General features: G+C 48.8%; 1 protein-coding gene across 2 annotated transcripts in view; it reads left to right on the forward strand.

The window, feature by feature from the left end:
* Positions 1-23,169, forward strand: part of LOC139055859 (probable ATP-dependent DNA helicase HFM1) — a 531,554-nt gene that overhangs the window by 145,453 nt on the left and 362,932 nt on the right. For both annotated transcript variants that reach the window (XM_070533424.1, XM_070533425.1), the window contains exons 4-5: positions 3,224-3,353; positions 19,105-19,253. In XM_070533424.1, the coding sequence (XP_070389525.1) occupies positions 3,224-3,353; positions 19,105-19,253 (279 nt within the window). The remainder of the gene's footprint in view (positions 1-3,223; positions 3,354-19,104; positions 19,254-23,169) is intronic.

Below are 23,169 nucleotides of genomic sequence, written 5' to 3' on the forward strand. Positions count from 1 at the left end.
TCGTTCTCTCTGCTTGTATACTTATGGTGGTCGTCTCAAATATAGTTTTACGACGTCTTCGTTTGCGAACATTTATTCAAAGAGCTAATTTCTTAGACAACAATGCAGCTCTCGAAGGCAACGCTACAGTGCCAGCCGAAGCGACGCAGACCAGCCCATTGCGGGTTTTTCATGCGCGGATAGACAATCGCAAAAGCATAGCCTATAGGAATCCAGTTATGATACCATACCTGCCGCGGTGCAACAAGTATGTCACAAAGCTGGCTATATATGACTTCTACAGCAGTTACGTTGATTTTATTCCGCTAAAATAGGTTTGCTCACGACGAGTAGTTCATGGTATAATATCGAATTTTTGCATTTCCTCACAGAAACGCTCGGCAGTAGCACGGGGACTTAACTAATACTGGAGCTTAGATTCTACACGCCTCACTTGCTTCTTTACCTGCTTGTCAACATTAGGCGGTTCTTCACGTGTTTATTTTTTTTAAGCGGCGGAAATTTGAAGTAAAGTTAATGAAGGCCTACAGCTATTTACAGAGTACAAATAGGAATGTACCAATATATATTTCCTTTTCCGTGCTACACGTTCAACTCACCTTTTTAGGGCGCGTTTGTTAATGATTAATAATGTAAGTTAAGTTCCTCTTTTTTTGTCTATATTACCAAGTGTATATCATTTATTTATTTCAATGCCGCAGTGTGTTTTGCATTGTTATTGTGGAAATCTTTCACTGTTCTTTCATATATTGTATAACTGCAATGTTTTATGGCCACTATATAAATGTAATTTATATGGCGCTTGATGTGTTACCCCGTGCAGCCATATTGTACTTAAGGGGGTGAGGTTACCTCAAGCCGCGTCTGTGCGACTTTTTTCCCTCATCCACCTCCACTTACCACTCCTCTGTACATGTGTGTGTGTAAATGAAAATTAATAAATCAAATCAAACTCACTTGAGAAATTTACTGGTGCTTGCTGCTTGAGGAATATACATGACGAATCTGTTTGGCGAACTGACACAGGCTGTTCGGCCCAATTTTTTTAGTGAAGTATGCCTGCTGGACCGCATAGCTGCAGCCAGAAAGAAGTCGAAGCGTCAATGATTAGTAGTACGGGACATATTGAAGATATCGAAATTCCCCCGGTGGAGGGTCAGAAATCAAGTGAAAGTATATGCAAGGCTTGTGGTGCTTTCTTTATGAATGTTTGCGATTGGATTGGAGCAAACTTAATTTGCCTGCAAGGTTCTCTTTTATGTACCGACGAAGCGAATAGTTATCCGTTTGTATAATTGAATAACGCTGGATCGAGACATGGTGAGACAGAAGGTGCTTGAATTTTCCTTTTGTATACAGGAAATCTAAGCTGTGGTGTAGTAGCTCGAGAATACTTTAGCCATTCTAGTTGGCGCTGTAAAAAAATGCTTTATGGTTTTAATTCGGAGTTGTAGTGAACTGATGGGTTTCGCGAACATAGCGTGCCTCGCCATACGGACAGTCGATTGCTACCGTTACGTGATCGGGGGTGTGCCATATTGTCGATAAAGGCTACTGAGGGCCACTATGAAACATTTCATCACTTTCAATTGAGTGGCTCTCGATCTTAACAACGAAACTTTTCTCTCAGGTGATTGCTACTATGGTGTTTGTGAATGAACTATGTAAATACTCTACATGACGTGCCGTCGTGTTAGCAGCCATAAGCAAATCGTTTTTTGGAGGCCTGTTTCAGAGGGGGATGAAAGTAGCAGCAAACTTCTACTTTCACTGTAGCAGAAATGCACGCCTAACTATTTTTTACGCATTAATTAATGGCCATATTTGAATAGCACAACACACCAGAATAATAGGAATAATGATGACAGCTTCGCTGGGCAGTGTCTTTCTAAAATCGGATAACATGTTGACGCCAATTACCAAATTTTTCTTCCACGTAAAATGCAATGCCTCTCATAGCTAAATACTAAAGGAATGTTAAGTGTTTAGCGAAGCATCATACACAACTTCGCGCGTTGAATTTCCAGATTCTTTTTTTAGTCAAAATTTACCGATAGACACGGCGCATATATGCATTGCAAAACCTAGTAGACCCCTTTAACGCTACTTAGCTTGCGATATCCAAGCCGCAAAGTTTCTCGACTCACACGCTTTTGTAGAAGAAACTGTGGTTAAGGTATGGCAGCTGAAATAAGCCGACGTATTCTTCAATACGTACGGCTCCAGCCACCCATCCCCCAAGCATACACGAAGGGAACGAGCGCGCGCGGCAGCCGAGCGAGCCGGAGCGAGCGGCGTCCTGGCCGTGACGTCACTCGCGAGAGGGCGCCACTCCTAATTCTCGGGGCTAATGCAGTGAGTAAAAACAAACAAGTTATCATCCAAAAGCCTACCTATTCTGAAGCCATTGTGAAGTTTTCCCAACATGCCATTATTCTCTGACCATGCTTGCAGCTTTAATTTGATTGCCTGCATTGCTTACCTGTGTAAGCAATGAAGCTATCAAGTACGACACCATTTTGAAAAGGCGGCATGACAACGATTTTGTTCGCTTCTGTGATTGGCTGGCGAAGTAACAGAACTCCGCGCGGTTTGTCTGCCTTGGTTGCCAACTGCTGTCTAGTAAAGTAATCTTTATTTTACAATTTGGCTTCTTTACTTGTACTTGGCAGTGTTCTTCCTGCGCTTCTTCCCTGCGCAACTCCACTTGACGAAGTTCCTTGTTTGCCAAGTAAAGGAGAGGTGTATCGCAGAGGCGTTCCTGTTATATACACCTTATTTCATTTCTTTTTTTGTGCGTTTACGCGTTTTTATGGTGAATGGTGGACGTTATTCCCATTTGTACTCGTTAAGTACCCCTCCCCCCCCCCCCCCGCTCTCATTAGCATAGAAGTTGCCTTGCGTTGGGCCACCCCGAAAAAAAATCCTGGGCACGTGCCTGGTCAGCTGATATAATTTACTAATCTGGACTTACCACCTTAGGGCAAGTAACTTCTCGCACTTTAGAGGCGCTGGGCAGTGCAGGATCTAGGGGAAACAGTGCAGCGCACAAGACGCGTGGCGCCTCGTTTCCATATTGAGAGCACGGGTTCGATCTCCGGCCACTGCGTACCAACGGTGCGAAATTGTTCGTCCGGCCGGCTGTGTGTCGCGATGCGATGCGTGGGATGCGAGAGACGCAAGTATTGGTGGCCGCAAAGTGTCGCTCGCCACACCGACGCAGGTGCTGCACAGCGACGCGCCGGTGGTGGTGAGCGCCCCGACGGGCTCGGGCAAGACGGCCGTCCTGGAGCTGGCACTGGTGCGCCTGCTGAGCCGGACCGGCGGCGAGCGGGCTGCGAGGGCGGTGTACGGTACGCTCTTTCTGTTCGCTTTGTTGCGGTGGCAGCCTTCGTTTGAAGGCTGCAGTAGGTGTTACGTGAAGAACGTAAAGCTACGAGGTAATGAAGTGACGCCAACGAAGGATGCTGCGCACACGGGGCCAAGCCGAGTAATGCGCCCAATGTTCGCATTGAAGGTGATAACACCGCCATCATACTTCGCTACCATACAGCACTAAAACGAAAGGGCATCAAGCGCAAATTCGCCAGGAACCGTAGTGCCATTTCAAGAAACAAGAACACGGGCGCGCGCACGCAGGAGCGAAACGACAAATAGTGAGACCGTTGTTTTTCGGAACTACTCTCAGGAACGCCGCTCTTACCGCGAGAAAATGCTCGCATCGTAAGCCAGAAACGGCGAGTGGGGGTGGTGGTGGTAAAAACTTTAATTCGTCAACAGAAAATCATCTATGTTAGATGTGGGAAGTCATGATGGCTTCGTGAGGTGGCCGTCAGACCGTGTCTCACGGCGACTTCTAAAGCCCAGGTCACGGCCCGCAGTTGAACCGCGGGTTCCGAGCTGGTCACCGCAGCCTCCCACTGCTCTCGGTTGGATAGCTGCCATTCAGCTCTAGGTTTGAGCTCGGGGCTTCCGTGTAAGATGTGTGCTAAATCGGCTTTGTCGGCCTCGCATAGCGTACATTCGGGGAGTGTATCCCTGGATAGACTATGGATAGGTTGTACGGGTTGGGAAAGGTGTGTGTTTGGAGTTGTCTCCACGTCGCCTGCTGATTCTTGGTTAAGGAATAGTCAGGGGTTGGGTATTCGAGTCCTTCATTTTTATAGTATTGCGTAATTTCGTGATAGGTTATCACGCGCGCTTTTGCTCTTCGCAGGATCGATTGGCTCACTGCCCGGTTGACGAGTCCTCGGGCGAAATGGCGAGCCGCTTCGTTCCCGGGATGGGACGAGTGCGCAGGGATCCAGATGATTTTGATCTGGCGGGGCGTGAAATGTACTTCCTTCAGAATATGTAGCGCCGGTTCATGGGTTTTGCCTTTGGCAAAATTACGCACTGCCGTCTTGGAATCGCAGAAAATTATTTTTTGGCTGCGGTATTTGCGATAGCTGCTGCTATCGCGGCTTCTTCCGCTTCTTCCGCGTGCCTTCCAAAAATGGTGACCGCGGTGATTGGTTTGAGGTGTTTTCCTACTAACCCTGTGGAGAAAGCGTCACGTTCTCCGAGTTCGCCTACGTCTACGTAGACCGCCTCCTCGTGGTTTGCGCAGTGTTTCTGGACTGCTTTGACCCGGGCCTGCTTCCGTTTGGTGTGATACTCCGGGTGCATGTTCTTAGGGATCGGGTCGACCCTGAGGAGACTGAAGATGTCTCTGGGTATGGGCCCAACGTTTGTTTGAGTGCTCTCGTACGGGATGTTTAATTTCTTTAGGATGTGTAATCCCGCAAGTATCTTGGTTAATTGAACCACCGCCTTTCCGGCTGCCCCGGAAAGGCGGTGGTCCCGGGTTCGAGTCCCGGACCAGGACGAATTTTTCTTCAACTATGAGGCTTTTCTTTCGAGGAACCCGTATGGGTTTCCTTTGTAGCAATTGCTACAAACAGGTGGATGTCTCATTTTCCCTTTATTCAATACTTCTCTCCACCATGCGGGTTTCCGCAGAACTACTACGTCAAACTCTTGCCTTTGCTTCGTGTTGTCGACAAATTCGACTTCGCCCTGCCATCTGCTAGCCGCCTGGTTAGCTCAGATGGTAGAGCGGCTGCCGCGGAAAGGCGGTGGTCCCGGGTTCGAGTCCCGGACCAGGACGAATTTTTCTTCAACTATGAGGCTTTTCTTTCGAGGAACCCGTATGGGTTTCCTTTGTAGCAATTGCTACAAACAGGTGCATGTCTCATTTTCCCTTTATTCAATACTTCTCTCCACCTTGCGGGTTTCCGCAGAACTACTACGTCAAATCTTGGTTAATCTTTCGTATCGGGCCGTTCTGTGTGCTTCAACTAGTTCGTCGAGCGTGTTGTGGACGCCCATTTTCAGGAGTCTCTCGGTGGATGTGTATCTCGGCAGGTGGAGCGGCAGGTGGAGCGCCGGCAGTTTCACCTCGGCAGTTCCAACTGCCGAGGTGAGGCAGTTTACCTTTTCCTTTTCCGCTTTATACAGGTTGAGATATGGGATGGAGTACACGAAACGGCTGAGCACGAAAGCCTGGATTAGACGCCTAAGATCCACTTCCTTCATCCCAAAGTGTTTATTGGCGATGCGTCGGATCAAACGGTTGGTTTGGTTCATGCATGCCGTAAGTTTGTTGATAGTTACTGTGTTTTTGCAGTTGCTTTGTAGGTGCATACCTAGTATCCGGATCGTTTGGACCTCGGGAACTAGGGTGCCGCCCACGTACACTTCTATAGGGACTGAGGTTTTTGCATGGCCTCGTGGATTGTATATCACGACGAGAAGTTCAAATTTTTACGGGGAGCACGATAATCCTATCTTTCTGGCGTGTTCAGAGACTACGTCTGCTCCAGTTTGCAGTAGGTGCTCGATCTCTCCATCGTTCCCTTTGGTTACCCGGAGTGTTGTCGTCTGTGTGTAGGGAATGCGATAGGTTTGGTATTCCTTCGAGCAGCTGTGCCATGGATATGAGCGCGACATTGAAAAGGAGGGGTGAGAGTACCGATCCTTGCGGCGTTCCTCTGCTTCCCAGTGTGAAAGGGTCGGATGTGAGTGACCCGAAGCGTATCTCCGCCGTCCTGGCGGATAGGAAGGCTTTGACGTATGTGTGGGTTCGCTCGCCTACTCCTAGATTTGAAAGGGCTTCCGTGATAGCCTCATGACTGACTTTGCCGAATGCCCTGGTTAAATCCAGAGCTAGAATTGCTTTCGTTCGTTTGCTGTGAATACGGTTGATGACCTCCGCCGATAGTCTGAGCATGAGGTCTTGTGTGGAGAGGTATTGTCTAAAGCCCAACATTGTGCTGGGGAAGAGTTCGTGCTTGTCCACGTGTTCTTGCAGGCGATCTAGAATCACATGTTCTAGCAATTTGCCCAGGCATGACGTGAGGGAGATAGGTCTCCAATTAAGTATTTGTAGGCTCTTCCCTGGTATCGGTATGAAGGTTATCTTGGCGTGTTTCCACGCAGCCGGCAGCTTGCCCTTTTCCCAGCATTGGTTGAAGAGTTTTGTGATAGCGTTGATTGATTACTCGTCCAGGTTTCTCAAAGTTCGGTTTGTGATTCCGTCCGCTCCCGGTGCAGAGGATGTGCGGAGTTTGTGTAGCGCCGCCCTCACCTCTGCCATCGTTATTTCCCCGTCCATTCCTGGATTCGGAGGTACTTCGTACTCGGGAAGCGTTTCCTTGTCGGAGGTATCTACATATCTTCTCCTGAGCTCGTCGAGGAGTTCGTCGTCTTGAAGGGAGTGGTCGTGTATAATGTGGCTGATGTTCTTGTTGTGGGCCGTCTTGCAATTTTCAAGGTCAAGGAGGTACCTGAGTCGGTGCCACGTGTATTTTAGGCCCAGTTTTTTTTTTTCATCTGGTCGCATGTTTGACCCCATTGTTGTTTGACCAGCTCTTGTGCGTGGCGTCTTTAACTAGGCGAGCAATTTTGAGCTTCAGTCTTCTGTTGTGTTTTTGTTTGAGCCTTCTCTTTTGAAGGCTTTCGTGTGCTTTCCACATGTGTAGTAGTCTGTTTTCTATTGCGTGTGTTTCCGCTGTGACTGGTATGCTTTTGCTGGCGGTTTTGACGTCCTTGTCTAGCTGTTCCACCCATTTGTCGAGGTCATCTATGGTGGTGGGTTCGTCTCGTGCTCTGATGAGTCTAAATTTGTCCCAGTCGGTGATCGTGATCTCTTCCCTCCCTTTCTTTTTTAGGGATGTGGCCGGGATGGTGGTTTCGATTATATAATGATCACTGCCTAGGCTACAGGGGGGTTCCTCCATTTCCCTTTTCCCCCGTTCTTACTGAGCGTGAGGTCGGGGCTGGTGTTCGTCTGCACACTGTTTCCTATTCGCGTGGGTTGTAGCGGATCGTTCAGTAATGTTAGGCCTTCGTCTTGTATGTAATTCCATATGGCGGTGCCCTTCATGTTTATTTTGTAGCCCCAGGCCGTGTTCCTGGCGTTAAAATCGCCTACTATTAATAGCGGCTTGTGTCCACAGAGCCTGAGTGTTTTAACTGCCTCTATTATCGGGAGGTGGTTCGATCTGGGGGTGCTATATACATTGAGAATTAATAGGCTCGCTTGTCCTCTTTCCTTTATAATTATTTCCACGAGGAGGCAGTCCGCGTCCTTCGTGTCTACTTCGTGTTCGACGGTGGTCAGGTTTCTGTGGACCAAGACGGCCGCACGCGGGTTCTGCGCTCCCGTTTTTTCGTATGTTTTATAGTTTCTGAGTTTCGCTTTAGTTAGCGTTTCTTGCAGTGCTATGATGTCCGGCATTTCCGGCTTGTCGAAGTTTTGGATGAGGAGTTGTATATAGGTTCTCCCGCTTTGGGCGGAAGCCCCTGCAGTGCCATTGCGATATTTTGATTTGCTTAAGGTTTCCCTCCATATTGGTTTGCTCTTTGCACCTGAGCGCTGATGAGACCAAATTTGGATAGTGAGATCGCTGCAAGTTGCTCAGCATGATCTGCGAGTTGAGTTCATATCGCGGCTACGGTAGCCTCTGTTGGGCTTAGTCTGGTCTCGAGGGCGTCCATGCGTCCGTTTAGCTGCGCAGCTAACGCGCCAATTTTTTCCTTCATATCTACCCTGATTCTGTCTTCGGTTGCTGCCATCTTCTACTCCATGCGATCAAGTCGGGTGTTCATGCCTTGTATTAAGTGAATCACATCGTTTAGGGTGGGGCTTTCCGCGTCTTTGACCGTTTCGATCGTTCTCGTTTTAGCCGGGGGGCTTCGTTGTGGTGACGATGCACGCGGGGATGCCGCGGAGGGGGGTACTGAGCTGTTGGGTCTCGTAGAAGGGGTGCGCTGTTTTGATTTTGTGTTTCCTTCTGAGGGGAGTTTCTACCCTGTAGGTTTACACTGATTTCCTTAAGCGCTTTGACTGTTCCATTTTGTCTTTCAATCATAGCCCTGAGCTCTGCGTTGTCATCTCTCTCTCGGGAGGTCTGCGGTTTCCAGCTCACCCGTTTTGGGCGTCCTTGACTGCCGGCTTTCGGGAGGGGAGGGAAGGAGATGGAGCGGCTCCGGCTTCTCCAGCGTCTTTGGCTGGAGCTGGACCTTTCCCGGCTCCTGGAATGGTGTCCTCCGCTGTCTTGTTGTTGTCCGCGTTGCCATTGACTTTCGGTGGGTTTTCTTCCCCCGTAGTTGGGTCTTTCGAAGCGGGCCTTGCAGCTTCTGGTGCCCGTGAAATGATCTCCGTTGCATAGTATGCATTTTGGGGTGCAGTCCGGTTTCTCCTTGGCCGGGTGTTGCGCCCCGCAGCGGTTGCATAGATTGGTCTTTTCCCTCGGGCAGACATCGGCTCTGTGTCCGGCCCGTCGGCAGTTAAAGCAGGCTTGCGTTTTGGCACGGAAGGGGTAGCACGAGTATAGTCCTCCGAACAAACGGATTTGGCTGGGTACCTTTTGGAAACTTGCCAAGGTTGACGACTGGGCGTGTTGGTATAGCATATTGGAGGTTGGAATGCGCAACAGTTTGACGATACACACAGAAGAGACACACACCACAGAGCGATACTTGCAACTATCGTTTTATTCCCTTGTCAGTGGAATAAATACAGGAAGATACTTGGGATACATTGTAGAGATTGCGGATGTCGGCCATTATTCAGGAATTGTAAGATTGTGAGCAAAGATGGCAGCCAAATAACGCGGGAGATAATCGAAGCTGCTGAGATTGCACGTTTGGGTAGTATGTGCGTGAGCATGCCCTCAGTTTCCCTTAGTGCAAAGGAATTAGATTTCCTCAAGCGCTAATCGGGAATTTTCGCATCCGGGGTTTTTTGTGATGAGTGCAGCGAAAACGATCGCATGACAAAGCCGGCTTGGCATTGGTAGATGGCAATATTTGTCAAAACTATTTTAGTTTTTTTGTTTGTTTGTTTTGTCGCTACCACCCTCCCCCCTGAGTATCTTCCTGTATTTATTCCACTGACAAGGGAATAAAACGATAGTTGCAAGTAGCGCTCTGTGGTGTGTGTCTCTTGCGAAGACCCGCCGTGGTTCGTTCAGCCCGCAGGACCGGAAGATATCACGCGCATCGTTCGCCGTGAGCTTGAGGCCATGGCTCCAACTCCAGTTCGTCCCGACTGTCGGGAAAGCGTGCCCGCTATCTCCCTTATACAAGCGGTCGTTCGGGAGGAAATAGCAAGTTTGGGCATTCCATCTCTCTGCTCGGTCCGCCATACAAACACCTTCCAGATTTCTCCGGCCGCTCGCTCCCAGACGCAAAGCTTTCTGTCACGCCGTCGCAACCCAGCTGACTGGCGCACAGCGGATGATAAACCCATCTGCTTTAATTGTTCCGGTATTGGACACATCGCCCGTCATTGCCGTAACCATTGGTCGTCGCCTCCTCGGTGGTCGTCTCCGAGTCACTACCGCCAAGTACCAGACAATCGCACTTTCTCGCCCTATCCGCCGTCTAGGAACATCAACGCCGACAGTGCTCCACCAAGATCTAGCCGCTCCCCGTCTCCGCAAGGTCGTAGATCCCGTTAGCCTTTCGTTCACCGCTCTTCGTCCCCTTCTGCAACCGGTCGCTTCGCTTCGGGAAACTAGGCGGTGCAGCTCCCGGAGGTGAAGCTGCATCTACGACCCGGCCCACAAATCCTCTATTGACCCTGCCTACATGTGCAAACCTACTGGACATTGAAGTTGATGGTGTTCCTGTTAGATCTCTCGTTGATACAGGAGCGCAGCTTTCAGTTATGAGCGCTGCTCTCCGCTGAAGGCTCAAGAAGGTTCTGACACCCGCCGTACTGGGCACTGTGCGAGTCATCGATGGGAGTACTTCACCTGTCCTTGGAATGTGCACAGCACGTGTGACCATTGGAGGCCATTATACCGTTGTTCTATTTATCGTCTTTGAACACTGTCCGCACGACCTAATTCTCGGCCTCGACTTCCTTTCCAAACACTCTGCCTAAATTGACTGCTCCGCAGGTGTTGTACAGTTGGATCTGCCGCTTCCTGCCGACGCAACAACTTGCGCTTCACACCGCTTATGTTCAGCTGAGTTTGCAAGGCTGTCTCCACAAGCGGCTACAAATGTCCTCCTGACGCCCTGTCCTCCCGTACCTGATGGCGAGTACGTCGTGTCGCCGCTTACTGACGTGGTTTTGTCGCGCAATATCGCCCTGCCGAGCACCTTAGTCCGGATCCGCGAAAACTGCGCTTGCGTGCCCATCCTCAATTTTGGATTTTCGTCGCATGTGCTGCCACACGGTATCGCCATAGCGCATATCACTCCTTTGGAAGAATTTGAGGTTTCTTCTTTGACCTCTGAATCTTTCCTCAGTACCAACGGACCTTTGTCCCCCACTCCTCCGTCCTCGACGCCTACGGAGGATGTTTCTAAGATGATCGCCCCAGACCTTCCTTCCGAGCAAACCGCAGCTCTTCTTCACCTCCTGTCATCTTGTCGGGACAACTTTGATTTCGACGACCGTCCACTTGGTCAGACATCTGTTGTCACGCATCGCATCAACACCGGTGACGCCAGCCCCATTCATAGGCGGCCATATCGTGTCTCCGCAACAGAAAGAGCCATCATACAAAAAGAGGTAGACAGGATGCTGGACAAGGACATAATTGAACCTTCAAGTAGCCCGTGAGCATCACCAGTTGTATTAGTAAAGAAGAAAGACAACTCGTGGCGCTTCTGCGTTGACTACCGTCACCTCAACAGAATAACAAAGAAGGATGTTTATCTCCTGCCTCGCATTGATTACGCTCTTGACTGCCTTCATGGATCCCAATATTTTTCATCAATTGACCTCCGCTCCGGCTATTGGCAGATTAGCGTCGATGAGATGGACCGCGAGAAAACCGCCTTCGTCACTCCGGATGGTCTGTACCAATTTAAAGTCATGCCCTTTGGATTATGCGATGCGCCAGCTACATTCGAGCGCATGATGGACTCTCTCTTGCGCGGCTTGAAGTGGTCTACATGCCTCTGTTACGTCGACGATGTGATTGTGTTTTCGCCGAACTTTGAGAGCCATCTGCGGCGTCTCACAACCATACTCTCCGTGTTTCGCAGGGCTGGCCTTCAGCTAAACTCCTCCAAGTGCCATTTCGGTCGCCGTGAAATTAACATGCTCGGCCATCTCGTCAACTCTGCCGGAATCCAACCTGATCCACAGAAAGTTCACGCCGTGCGAAATTTTCCTGTACCTTGTTCACCCAACGATGTCCATGGTTTTCTGGGTTTATGCTCTTATTTCCGGCGTTTTGTGAACAATTTTGCTGACATAGCTCACCCTCTCACTGACCTTCTTAAGAAAGACGTCTCTTTCTCTTGGGGACCACTGCAGGAGAAAGCGTTCTCCACCCTGATTGAGCGGCTTACAACTTCCCCAATTCTGTCACACTTTGACCCTTCTGCGCCCACTGCAGTACGAACTGACGCGAGTGGCCATGGCATCGGCGCTGTCCTCGCTCAGCGTCAGCAGGGCCAAGGCCATGTCATCGCTCACGCTACCCGCCTTCTTTCCACGCCCGAGCGAAATTACTCCATTACTGAGAGAGAATGTCTCGCGCTCGTATGGGCGGTCGCGAAATTTCGGCCGTACCTTTTCGGTCGGCGCTTCTGCGTCGTAACCGATCATCATGCCCTCTGCTGGCTCTCCACTTTAAAGGACCCCACTGGACGACTTGCACGTTGGGCCTTGCGTCTACAAGAATATACATTTTCTATTATGTATAAGTCAGGGCGCCTGCATAAAGACGCTGACTGCCTGTCCCGCAATCCAGTGGATCCACCGGACGATACTGATGCAGACTCGGGCATCGGTGTTCTATCCCTCTCCGGCTTCCTCCATATTGGCGACGAGCAGCGCAAAGATCCTGTTCTTCGAACGCTTATGGAACGCCTAAGCTCCTCGCCCAATGACCCGTCCCTCCGGATGTTCACCTTCCGCGATGGAACTTTATACCGTCGTAGCATTCGTCCTGACGGCCCGGAGCTCCTCCTAGTCGTTCCCAAGCACCTTCGACTGGTCGTGCTCCAGCAACTTCACGACGCTCCTACTGCTGGACATCTGGGCATCACTCGAACATACGACCGCCTGCGGCGACGCTTCTTCTGGCCCGGCATTTATCGCTCTGTGCGCCGTTATGTCACTTCTTGCGACCTGTGTCAGCGCCGGAAGACGCCTGCTATGCCTCCCGCTGGTTTGCTGCAACCAATTGACACCCCTACAGAGCCCTTCTTCCGTGTGGGCCTAGACCTCCTTGGCCCCTTTCCAATTTCCATCAAAGGAAACAAATGGATTGCTGTGGCAACCGATTATGCCACGAGATATGCCATCGCACGAGCGCTACCAACCAGCTGCGCTACAGATGTCGCCGACTTCTTACTATACGACGTCATCCTGCACCACGGCGCCCCTCACCAATTGCTGACGGATCGCGGCCGCTACTTTCTATCGAAGGTCGTCGATGATCTGCTCCGCTCCTGTTCTACACACCACCAGATTGCTACCGCGCACCACCCTCAAACGAACGGCCTCACCGAGCGACTCAACCGCACGCTAACTGAAATGCTGGCCATGTACGTTTCCAACGATCACCGCGACTGGGACGTCGCTTTACCATACATCACTTTCGCGTACAACTCGTCCCGTCACGATGCTGCCGGATTTTCACCATTTTACCTGTTGTATGGCCGCGACCCCACCTTGCCCTTTGACACGTTGCTACCTTCCGCGGTACAATCACCCAGCACTGATTACGCTCGCGATGCTATTGACTTAGCCGCCCAGGCCCGACAAGTCGCCCGTCATCGCCTCACAGTCTCGCAAGCTTCTCAAAAGCGACGCTACGACCTTCGGCACCAAAACTCCCATTTTTCACCTGGTTCCCTTGTACTTCTCTGGACGCCTTCACGTCGCGTCGGCTTGTCCGAAAAACTACTTTCCCGTTATTCTGGACCGTACCAGATCTTACGCCAACTGTCCGACGTGACTTACGAGATCGCCCCAGTCGGTCAGCCTTCAGTGCATCGCAACGCCACCAGCGATGTTGTTCACGTCGCCAGGCTGAAGCCCTATGCCCCCCCCGTTAAGTGAGGCTCCATAACTTGCACCGGGACGGCGCTACTCCACCGGGAGGGTGATGTTACGGTGAAGTGAAGGAAGAAGTTGGATTGGTCAAGAGGAAGACGAAGTCTGGCACTTGCCTGAACGCCATTAACCTCACTTGTAAATATACATTATTTTACATTCGTGGGCCTGCTTTCTTCCTGCCACAATATATTGTTTCTTACAGAACGAACATTCAAGCATTTTTTTAGCTGGATTTGACTTCACGTGTATAACTATTTGCGGTGCTTTTAATTTTAATGTCACTTTGAAGGTACCTGCAGGTTTTGCACCTAGGGCGACAACATGCTGTTATTACGGGGGAATGCTGATGGCTGACTTTTGCGTGCATTAACATGTCTTTAAAGTTCCTGTTTCTTCGATAGGTAACCCTGGGTACATCCGGGAACGCTTTTCGCAGGCGCTCGTTACGTGGTAATATTGGGTGGTATTTTCTTAGGATGCTGTTTATGTTTGGGAGCGCATTATAATATTTTGTTATAGATGCCGGCGGTCTGTCAGATTCTAGTGAGGACTGTCTCTTCGCCAATTCCGACTGTCTCTCCAATCTTGACGCGGCATCATAAGCTCTATCGAGAGCAACTTGGGGATAGTTCCTTTCTGCTAGCGTTGATTTAAGGTCATTTAGGTGGTGGATATAATCGCGGTCTTTGCTGCAGATTCTTCTTATCCGTTTCGCTTGTCCGACGAAAGTTCCTTGCTTGCAATGTCGCGGGTGATGACTGTTGTAGTCTAAATATTGGTGGCTATCTGTAGGCTTCCGGTAAAGTGTCGTTCTCAGTTTTCCGTTTTCTATGTAAACCGTCCTGTCCAGGAAGTTGATCTGACTAGGAGAGTGGTGAGCAGTAAATTTAATACTCGTGTGAAAGCGATTGAAATGACTAATTAAGTCGGTTAAGGCGCTTGTGCCGTGTTCCCATAATATAAATATGTCGTCAATGTAACGAAGATAGGTGTGGGGTTTTAAAGGGTAGGATTTCAGCAGGCCTGCTTCAAGCTGTCCCATGAAAAGGTTCGCATACGTGGGAGCGAATGGCGCACCCATGCTAGTGCCGAAAGTTTGCAGGTAGTGAATAGAATCGAATTCGAAATAGTTGAGCGTGAGAACTAACCTAAGGAGCGATAAGTAAACTTCAGGAGCGTGCGGTTGGGGATTGATTGCGAGGCATCTAGAAACGGCTTCAGTTCCTTGACTCATGGGAATGTTGGTGTAAAGGGCAGGAACATCTAAAATGACTATATATATAATAGCGCGGTCGGAAAGGATTTGGTTGGCGTTGATGCCGTCGATAAATTGAAGGAAGTGCGGCGTGTCTTGAACAAAAGATGGGAGGGCGGTGGGTATGTTTGACAGGTAGTGATTTTAGAATTTACATAGCGACTCAGTAGGTGCGTTGTTGTTAGGCACAATAGGCACGACCTGGGATTTCTGCTGCAAATATTTCTTCGACCGGAATTTTATGTATGTTAGGAAGAAGATAAACACGGCCAGCTTTTTTGTTTTTGGGCATCATGAAGCGATATTCAGATTGCGTATCAGTTCCGTGGACAGGAGCTCCGTTATTGTGTTTATCACAATATTGCTGTAATCTGAAGTTGGGTTAGAGTCAAGTTTTCTGTAATGGGTGTGGTTGCTCAGTTGTTTAGAGGCCTCATTCTTGTACTTTTCTATGGGCCAGAATACGATACTGCCGCCTTTGTCTGCTGGTCTTATGACGATATCATTCCTTTTCGCAAGTTCTTTAGGGATTTGGTGTTGAGCGGGGGTAAAATTTTTGCGTTTCCGGCAATGCCGCGCTGACTGTAGAATTTCTTTTGATATCAGTTTTAGGTATAAATCGAGGTCTGGGCACTGTTCAGTTTCCGGTGTCCACGTGCTAGGTGGTCTAAGAGAGTCTCTATCTTCGTTTCCTACACCTGGTCTACCGAAAAAGAACTCCTTGATGCGCATGCATCGTGAAAACTCTGTTATGTCTTTGTGGAGTTCGTATTTGTTTACTGCGTTGTTCGTCGGACAAAACATTAGACAACGTTTCAGGAGGTCAACTTCTTCGGGGCTTAGACTCTGGGATATGTCTACTACATTGCTGCAGTGCTCTGGATGCTCGCCTGTATGACTGTCGGTGGAGCTACGTGCTGCAGGGGTTACATTGGTTTCTTTGGGTGGATTTACACGTCTGATATCTTTGCGCTGGTATTTATCTAGTAATATTTCCTCCTTAGTTTGGACGAATCGTTTAAGTTCGCTTCTTTCCGTTTCAGTTAGCTTTATGCTGTCGAGTTGATCAGCAATTATCATAAGTTGTTCCTTGCAGTGTTCTTCCAGAATGTCAATAAGGGAGAGCGATGCATTTTCTAGGACAGCATTCCAGCTTAATAATAGCCTGAAGGGTAAAGAACTGAGGGTGCATCTAACCCTAATTCTGAGACTTTTTGGGATTTTCCTCTGTTTATTGCAGCTAGTGTAAGTTTTTAGGTGAAAACTGTAATTTGTTTGCTTGGCGACGAGTTTGGGGGATTGGAGGAAAGGGCGAGATTTGTTGTTGCGAGTGCTATCCCTAATGCGTGGTAGTCATTTCTGTTTGGTTCGGGCAGACCTACGGGGCGAAAAATCTGTAAATCGGTAAACCTGAAAAATGTGTACAGTAAGTGTTTTATAATAAGTTGTCGTTGATAAGGTGGAAACGTAATTGACGATTAATAATTAAAAAGAAAAGAAGCACATGCAATTAAGTTGAAATAAATTCCTAAGACATGAAACGTTGCACTGCCTAAGTAATGTAAGATCATTAGAAAGGCGAGGACTGAAAGTAACGATCCGGTAACGCATCCTACGGTAAGACACTTATACGGCACTGGTATTCTTGAAGCTTTAAAGAATGATTTAGATCATTCTTTAAAGGTTCAACAATACCAGCGCCGTATAAATGTCTTTAAAAACTCACTTTTTCACGATCCCGTGCATGGCTGGAATAAATTGCCAGAAGAAGTTGTCTTAGCCTCACAATCGTCTTTTGAAAATGCTCTTTCACGCTTTTGTTGAATTAACTTTTGTTTAATTCATTTTTTTTCTTTTTGTGTTGCCGTGCGTTTCCGAATTTTTTGTATACGCTTGTTCATATGACAATATTTACGTCTTTCTTGCTTTCATGATTCTTTTGTTATCAGTTTGCTCATGCAGTATTGGAATGCGTTGTATTTTTATTGTTCGTATTTTGTTATTTACACAGTGTCATCTGCATGACGATGTATGTTTTGCAACTGTATCTCCCCTACAAAAATGCCTTGAACGGGCGCTGTAGTTACCTGAATGAATGAATGAATAAATAAATAAATAAATAAATAAATAAACAAACAAATAAATAAATAAATAAATAAATAAATAAATAAATAAATAAATAAATAAATACGGTTTGCTTGGTTTTGGATGCGTTGCGCCGACGAAATATGGGATGGACGTGCGTTCCCCCACGTGTAGCTCTACCGTAGCTTAAGTGACTGTGGATGAAGGGAGAATAGGGAGACAATCGGGCATCAGTAGAAAAATATGGTCTGGCTTTAATTATCACACGAATATCAAAAGCAATGTCTTTCTTTATGTCGATCATATGCAAACCAAAACTAATAGTCACGTCTAAACGCACTGCAAGAAATGAGGCCGAATCACAGGCAGAGATAATATTAAGACCTAGCGCCAGAACTACCGAAGTAAATATTGGCTTTTGATGGGATCTGATAATCCTGAATTTAGTTTTAGAAGGGTTTATAGCTATATAATTATTTTTGCACCAGTTAGCAACCTGCTGTATAATGTACGGATCGTTCAAAATATGAGTCTGCCTTTGGTTACGTGGCTGGTGAAGCAACACGCAAGTCTTGTTGAGGATTGCATAATAGGGACGAAGAAATACAATTTCGCTCGCAGTATTGATGAAAAAATATTATTTTACCGTGTGGGGACCATTTTTGTCAAAGTCATGAAAAACTCTGAGTTAAACTGAAGAAAACAAATGTGCTTTTTAAAATCAAGTAATCATTCAAAAAAAAAAGAATGAAAATCATTTTCTGTAGGAAAAATAGAAATGGCCCGCTTCTTGTTTTTAACATTCCTATTTCCTAGTGTGTACACAGCTGCGTGCAGTTATGGCGTGCACCGGAAGGGCCTTGTGTAGGGGGCGCTCTACAGAAAGTTTGGCTCGGGTGCCTCGATCTGCGCTGCCGGGTGGTGGCACGTCCGGCAGCGCCGCCATATTGTGTCGGAGCACGTAGTGGCGCGCTATGGCAGACACCACAAATTTAGGATCTGGGTTTGCCGATTCTAGTAAGGTTAGTTTTTTTTTGCGGTTTTACGCGTGTGACATCGAGCCGCCCTAAGTTTGGCAGTTCACGCCGGCCGTCACGTGTACTGCGCAGTCACAGACAGAGTTGGGAAGTTTCGCCCGTCGTCCCCGCGTAGTGACCCATTGGTTGAGTGGGTCTCGCCCGAGCGCCTGCACGTCCATCGCCGGCCCCTACAGAGCACGAGAGGTGTTCGCTCTTTGTAGTGTTGTGTGTTGCCGATCCTTTCGAAGCTTCCAAGCTGCCCACATATTTCTTCTTCTACGGGTCTGTAACGGCACCGGCACTTGCGGCCTCTTCAATCGCCGCAATTTATCACGTGGGATCCCGACGGATCTGGCACGTAGCGATATCGCCCATGGTTCAAGTTATTAACCTCAATGTCAGAAGCGGGTTTGTGCTTCATTTGACAGGTAGTTTTTTCCCGATGGCGCAGCTCTGGTACGCCATGAACAGTTTCGGCGGACATCTGTGGTCGGTGATGGGATCCCTTCCGGGATGCCAAATACCACAATCAACCACGCACACGACCACACATCGGGCACATTTATGCCAACCAGTGGGCTTTCGTTGGCCCAGGAATTTAGTACACAAGCCACTGAGGCCAACTCGTCATTTCTGGGAAGGCTTCTTCCCTCGTGCTATTGCCCTGTCAGCTGCTTTTCTTTATGTATCGTTACTTCGGGATGTGAAATGCTCAGAAACGATTGACCAACTCAACATCATCCCGTTAAATAATAGATTTGAGTACAGAATTTATGCAGACTATTTCCTTTAAATATATACGATAATGTATTGAGCTCATTTATACGCATTTACACAATCTACACTTTTTACCTCAAGAGCGTAAACATTTTGAAATAGATTTTACGACACCTAAGACTAAGTCCGTTCGACAGATAGGACAAACCGAAATACTCTTAAGGGTGTACGCATTTTCTACAGTACAATGTAAATATTTTTTACGCCCTTTCGGACTTGCCCTAAAGCAGTAATTGTTGCCTACAATGCTTGCGCTATCTCTAACGCTGCGCGCTCCCGTTCTCGACGCGCCACGTCACCGTGATACGGGAATTCCGTTGTGCCGGCAGGGTTGAGGAACGCACGCGAGGCTTGAAACGTTTTGCTTGAGCGTGCGAACTCCCTGGCCGCAGTGTCCCCGCTGAAGGCGCTGTGCCGCGAGCGGCTGTGCGAGTGGCGTGCCAAGCTGTCCAGCGTGGGCGTCCGCTGCGCCGAGTACACGGGCGACACGGACGACGACCGGGACGCCCTGCTCGGGGCGCAGCTGCTGCTCACCACGCCGGTGAGCGGGCTCTCTGCGGGCGCCTTGCATCCCTGGTAAGGTGCCCACCCCGAACAGTGTTAGGTAGAGTGTCCGCGACCTCCCTCGACACCTCATTCTTGCGAGAGCCCCCTGGAAGAGGCGGGCTTTTACCAGGCACACACCGCGAAACGTATGTAGTGGCTGCACTTTACGCTTTCCTCCTGGGAGCCTGGAATCATGGGAGCCTTTCCTCCCATGATTCGCCTAATTGAACGCGACTGTTATTATGAAATTTTCGGTATCTAACCTCTTTCACACCAACTTGGGTCACGCCCATGGGTAGACAACTCATGCCATTAGGTATGTGTGAATGAATATGTGCCTGAGCATAAGCTATTGGGTATAGGCCGGTGAGCATTCTACCCGATTCCGCCAGAATGGGTACATGCTACTTGCCTAGACAGGCAAGCGGAACAAGAGGCAAGACGTCAAGTCGGCGACAGAAAGTTGAACGAGTCATCCAAAGAGGAAAAAAGAATATGCGGATTAACGAGCGAATTGAAGTTATGCGAAGCATTTCGCAGGCAGCTGACTGTGGCGTCAACCCTGCGGTGGTTTGCCTCGACTAAAGCCTCTCCACACACGTTTCCGCCGACCAGGTTAGAAAGCGGCGGTGGCACGGGGATGGAGGGGCTTAAGCCTCGACCGACTCTTTGACTTTCTCGACGAGTTCGAGCAGGCGTTCATTGTGAACTTGGGAGATGCTGAGGGTGAAAAAAAGTGTGGGCTTGCCGGTGTGCACGATCATTGCGAAATCTTTCTTTGTATTTATTTATTTATTTATTTATTTTTACCCTCAGGGCAAAGCATTACAGAGGGGAGTGGGTAATACATAACACTGAAATACAAGCAACAGCAGAGAACAATTACTAAGACATAGATAAGTTACGATAAGTCATCAACACAATATATCATTGAATAGAAGCGGTAACAGCAGTCCGAAACAATACAGGGTCAGGAATTGTGGCAATTGAGGAAGGAAGGTGGTTCCAGTCATATGACGTGCGAGGAATAAAAGAATCCAAGAATGTTTTAGTTTTGCATGTAGAAATGCCTACCTTATGTATGTGATCTGTGCGGCGTGAAACATATGAAGGGCGAAGAAGTAACTCGTAGCCAATGGACTCATGGTGAAGTATTTTGTGAAAAAGGCACAGGCATGCAATTTTGCGTCGTGATGCAAGTGAAGTTAGGCCCAGGGTAGTCTTCATAGTGGTTACGCTTGATGTACGCCTAAAGTCAGAAAGAATAAACCGCGCTGATTTGTGTTGTAACATCTCCAGTTGGTCGATCAAACTCTTAACACCAGGGTCCCAGATTGATGAAGCATATTCGAGTTGTGAACGTACGAGTGTGGTATAGAGCAGAAGTTTGATGCTAGTTGGGGCTGCGTGAAAGTTGCGTTTCAGATATCCGAGCATGCGATTAGCCTTTTTAGTGATGTGCTCAATGTGCGCATGCCAGCTAAGGTTAGACGTAATATGAATTCCGAGGTACTTGTATCTTGTAACAGGGTCAAGCACCACACCATTAAGAGTATATACTGGCAATTCACTATTAACACGAGAGATGCGCATAAGTTTGCACTTTTCAGCATTTAAAGTCATATTCCAAGTTTTGCACCATGTTGAGATAGCGTTAAGGTCAGGCTGAATCATGTGCTTATCACTATCATTTGTTATTTGCCGAAAAAGGACCATAGTAGCAGGCCATCCTCGAGCTGCTCAAGTAAGGAAAGCAAAGCCTCATTTGACGCACTTTTTGACGAAGCTGCGGCCCTCTAAGAGCTTCTTTAATAGCTTCAGGAACCGAGGGTCGTCGATCCGGGTTGCTCTCATTACGCTGCCATCTTGGAGTTGGGCGCTGCGGTGGTGTACTGCATGTGCAAAACGAACGAGCCGGCCTCGATGCCGGATTAACCGGCCTGGTAAACACGAGAAGCGCCGCAGTGCATGCGTGCAGAGGAGGCAAGAAAGCCTGAAATCAACGCTTGCGGGAAGCTTGCTTTTGAATCGCGGTTCGCAAGGAGCAGACCGCGGCTACGCGTGCCGCATGGCTCGAGCGTTTGCAGCGCGCGAGCGTCGCACGACGACGATGCAGCGACGGCATTGGCAGGCCACGCCACCACAGAGGCGTAGCAGGCTAGAATGACTGAATTCTGGGATTTTACGTGCGAAAACCACCAGTTGATTGTGACGCACGCCGTAGTGGGGGACTCCGAATTCATTCTGACCGCCAGGGGATCTGAAAAGCGCTCCGAATGCACGGGAAACGGGTGTCTATTGCATTTCGCCCCCATCGCAATGCGGCCGCCGCAGCCGGGATTTGCTCCCGCGAACTCGTACTTAGCTTATTTTGCTATAGCGCAAGCTTGACACGGACAACAGAAGGCACATCTGACACACACAGCGCTACTTTCAACAACAGATTTATTTCTCGTTCTCGTCGCTATATATACACCCTCGACCCGTCATACACCATGTGTAACATTTTCGGAAAAAAAAAATTAACTGGGAACCACACGTAGGCAGTTTCTTGACTCACATATTCACAGATATTATGGGCGACGACGAAGTATCCACTGTGTGGAACGCTGCTTTTTTGTCTCTGAGAATTTGAAGCTACCTTGTGGGAGACGCCGCTCCCGTAACTACGGCGATGGACGTGGAGTCACCTGGAGGGGCCCCTGCTCCTTCCACGTCAACAGCGGCCGCTCCGAGAAAGCGGTCTAGTCGCCCAAGTGACACCGACAGTGAGGACACTGTGATCTACTCAGCAACCAGTGATGAAACCTCGGATGACAGTGACTTCGCGCCCGTAGCGAAGAACAAAGCAAAGAGACGGCTCGTCAGGGCATCTCCGTCCACAAGTAAGGCAACTGTGATCCCTACGCGAAAGCCATCAGACCTCACAATTTTATTTGTGCCTGTGGCTGCTAGCGACAATCTAAACCGGATCAACCGCCAAGCCACATCTGTGTCGCTCGAGGCACTTGTTCCGGGTCAGATCAAAGATGTAAGGATCAACGCCCGAAAGAACATCTTTCCTATAGATGTCACAAACCGCAGCGCGCTAGACATTCTGAGCAATGTTAAGGTGCTGGATAACATCAACGTACGTTGCTATAAACAAGACGATCACGACTCTACGGCCGGCGTTGTATATGACGTAGATAATTCGATAAGCGATGCTGACCTGCACATTCTCATCAAGCCGGCGCAGAGGGAATTGCCACATTGCAAGCCCGTCGCCTGGGGAACTCGCAGTGTGTGAAGTTAACCTTTAAAGAGACAGCCTACCGTCACACGTCAAGGTCGGTCACTTCAGAAACATAGTACGACCTTTTGTGCCAAAGCCGCTTCAGTGCAGGAAGTGTCAAAGGATAGGGCACGTTAGTGCGGTTTGCACAAATTCTACCATGTGCTCACGTTGATCTGGGTCGCACAGCTCCAACGCCTGTCGTACAGAACACCAAAAGTGCGCCAATTGGCAGGGCTCTCACGATGAAACTTCAAAGAATTGCCCACACGTGAAAAATGAAGCGAGTCTTGAGGCAAATGGTCAGGGATGGTTCCTCGCACAGGGAGGCTGCCGCTAAGGTGCGTCGTCGACGTTCACGTCGCCGGAGATCTAGGAAACCCACTGCTATTGCTAAGGACGCACCGCGTCCATTGACAGTCCACAAACTTCCACATACAACTAGCAATAGTAGCAATGAGGATCCTAAGCAGAAAGTCGGTAATATCATCGCCTCATGCGAGGAGTGGCCGCCGTTGCCACGGCTAGATCCATCAGTGGAGCGACAAGATGTAGCACGCTCGCCGAATCATGCTTCACCTTCAGCCAGCAACCTAGACGACGACAAACAAGTTGTCACCATGATAAGGGCCCTTAT

The sequence above is a fragment of the Dermacentor albipictus genome, chromosome 2, assembly GCF_038994185.2.
Source record: "Dermacentor albipictus isolate Rhodes 1998 colony chromosome 2, USDA_Dalb.pri_finalv2, whole genome shotgun sequence".
NCBI lineage: Eukaryota > Metazoa > Arthropoda > Arachnida > Ixodida > Ixodidae > Dermacentor > Dermacentor albipictus.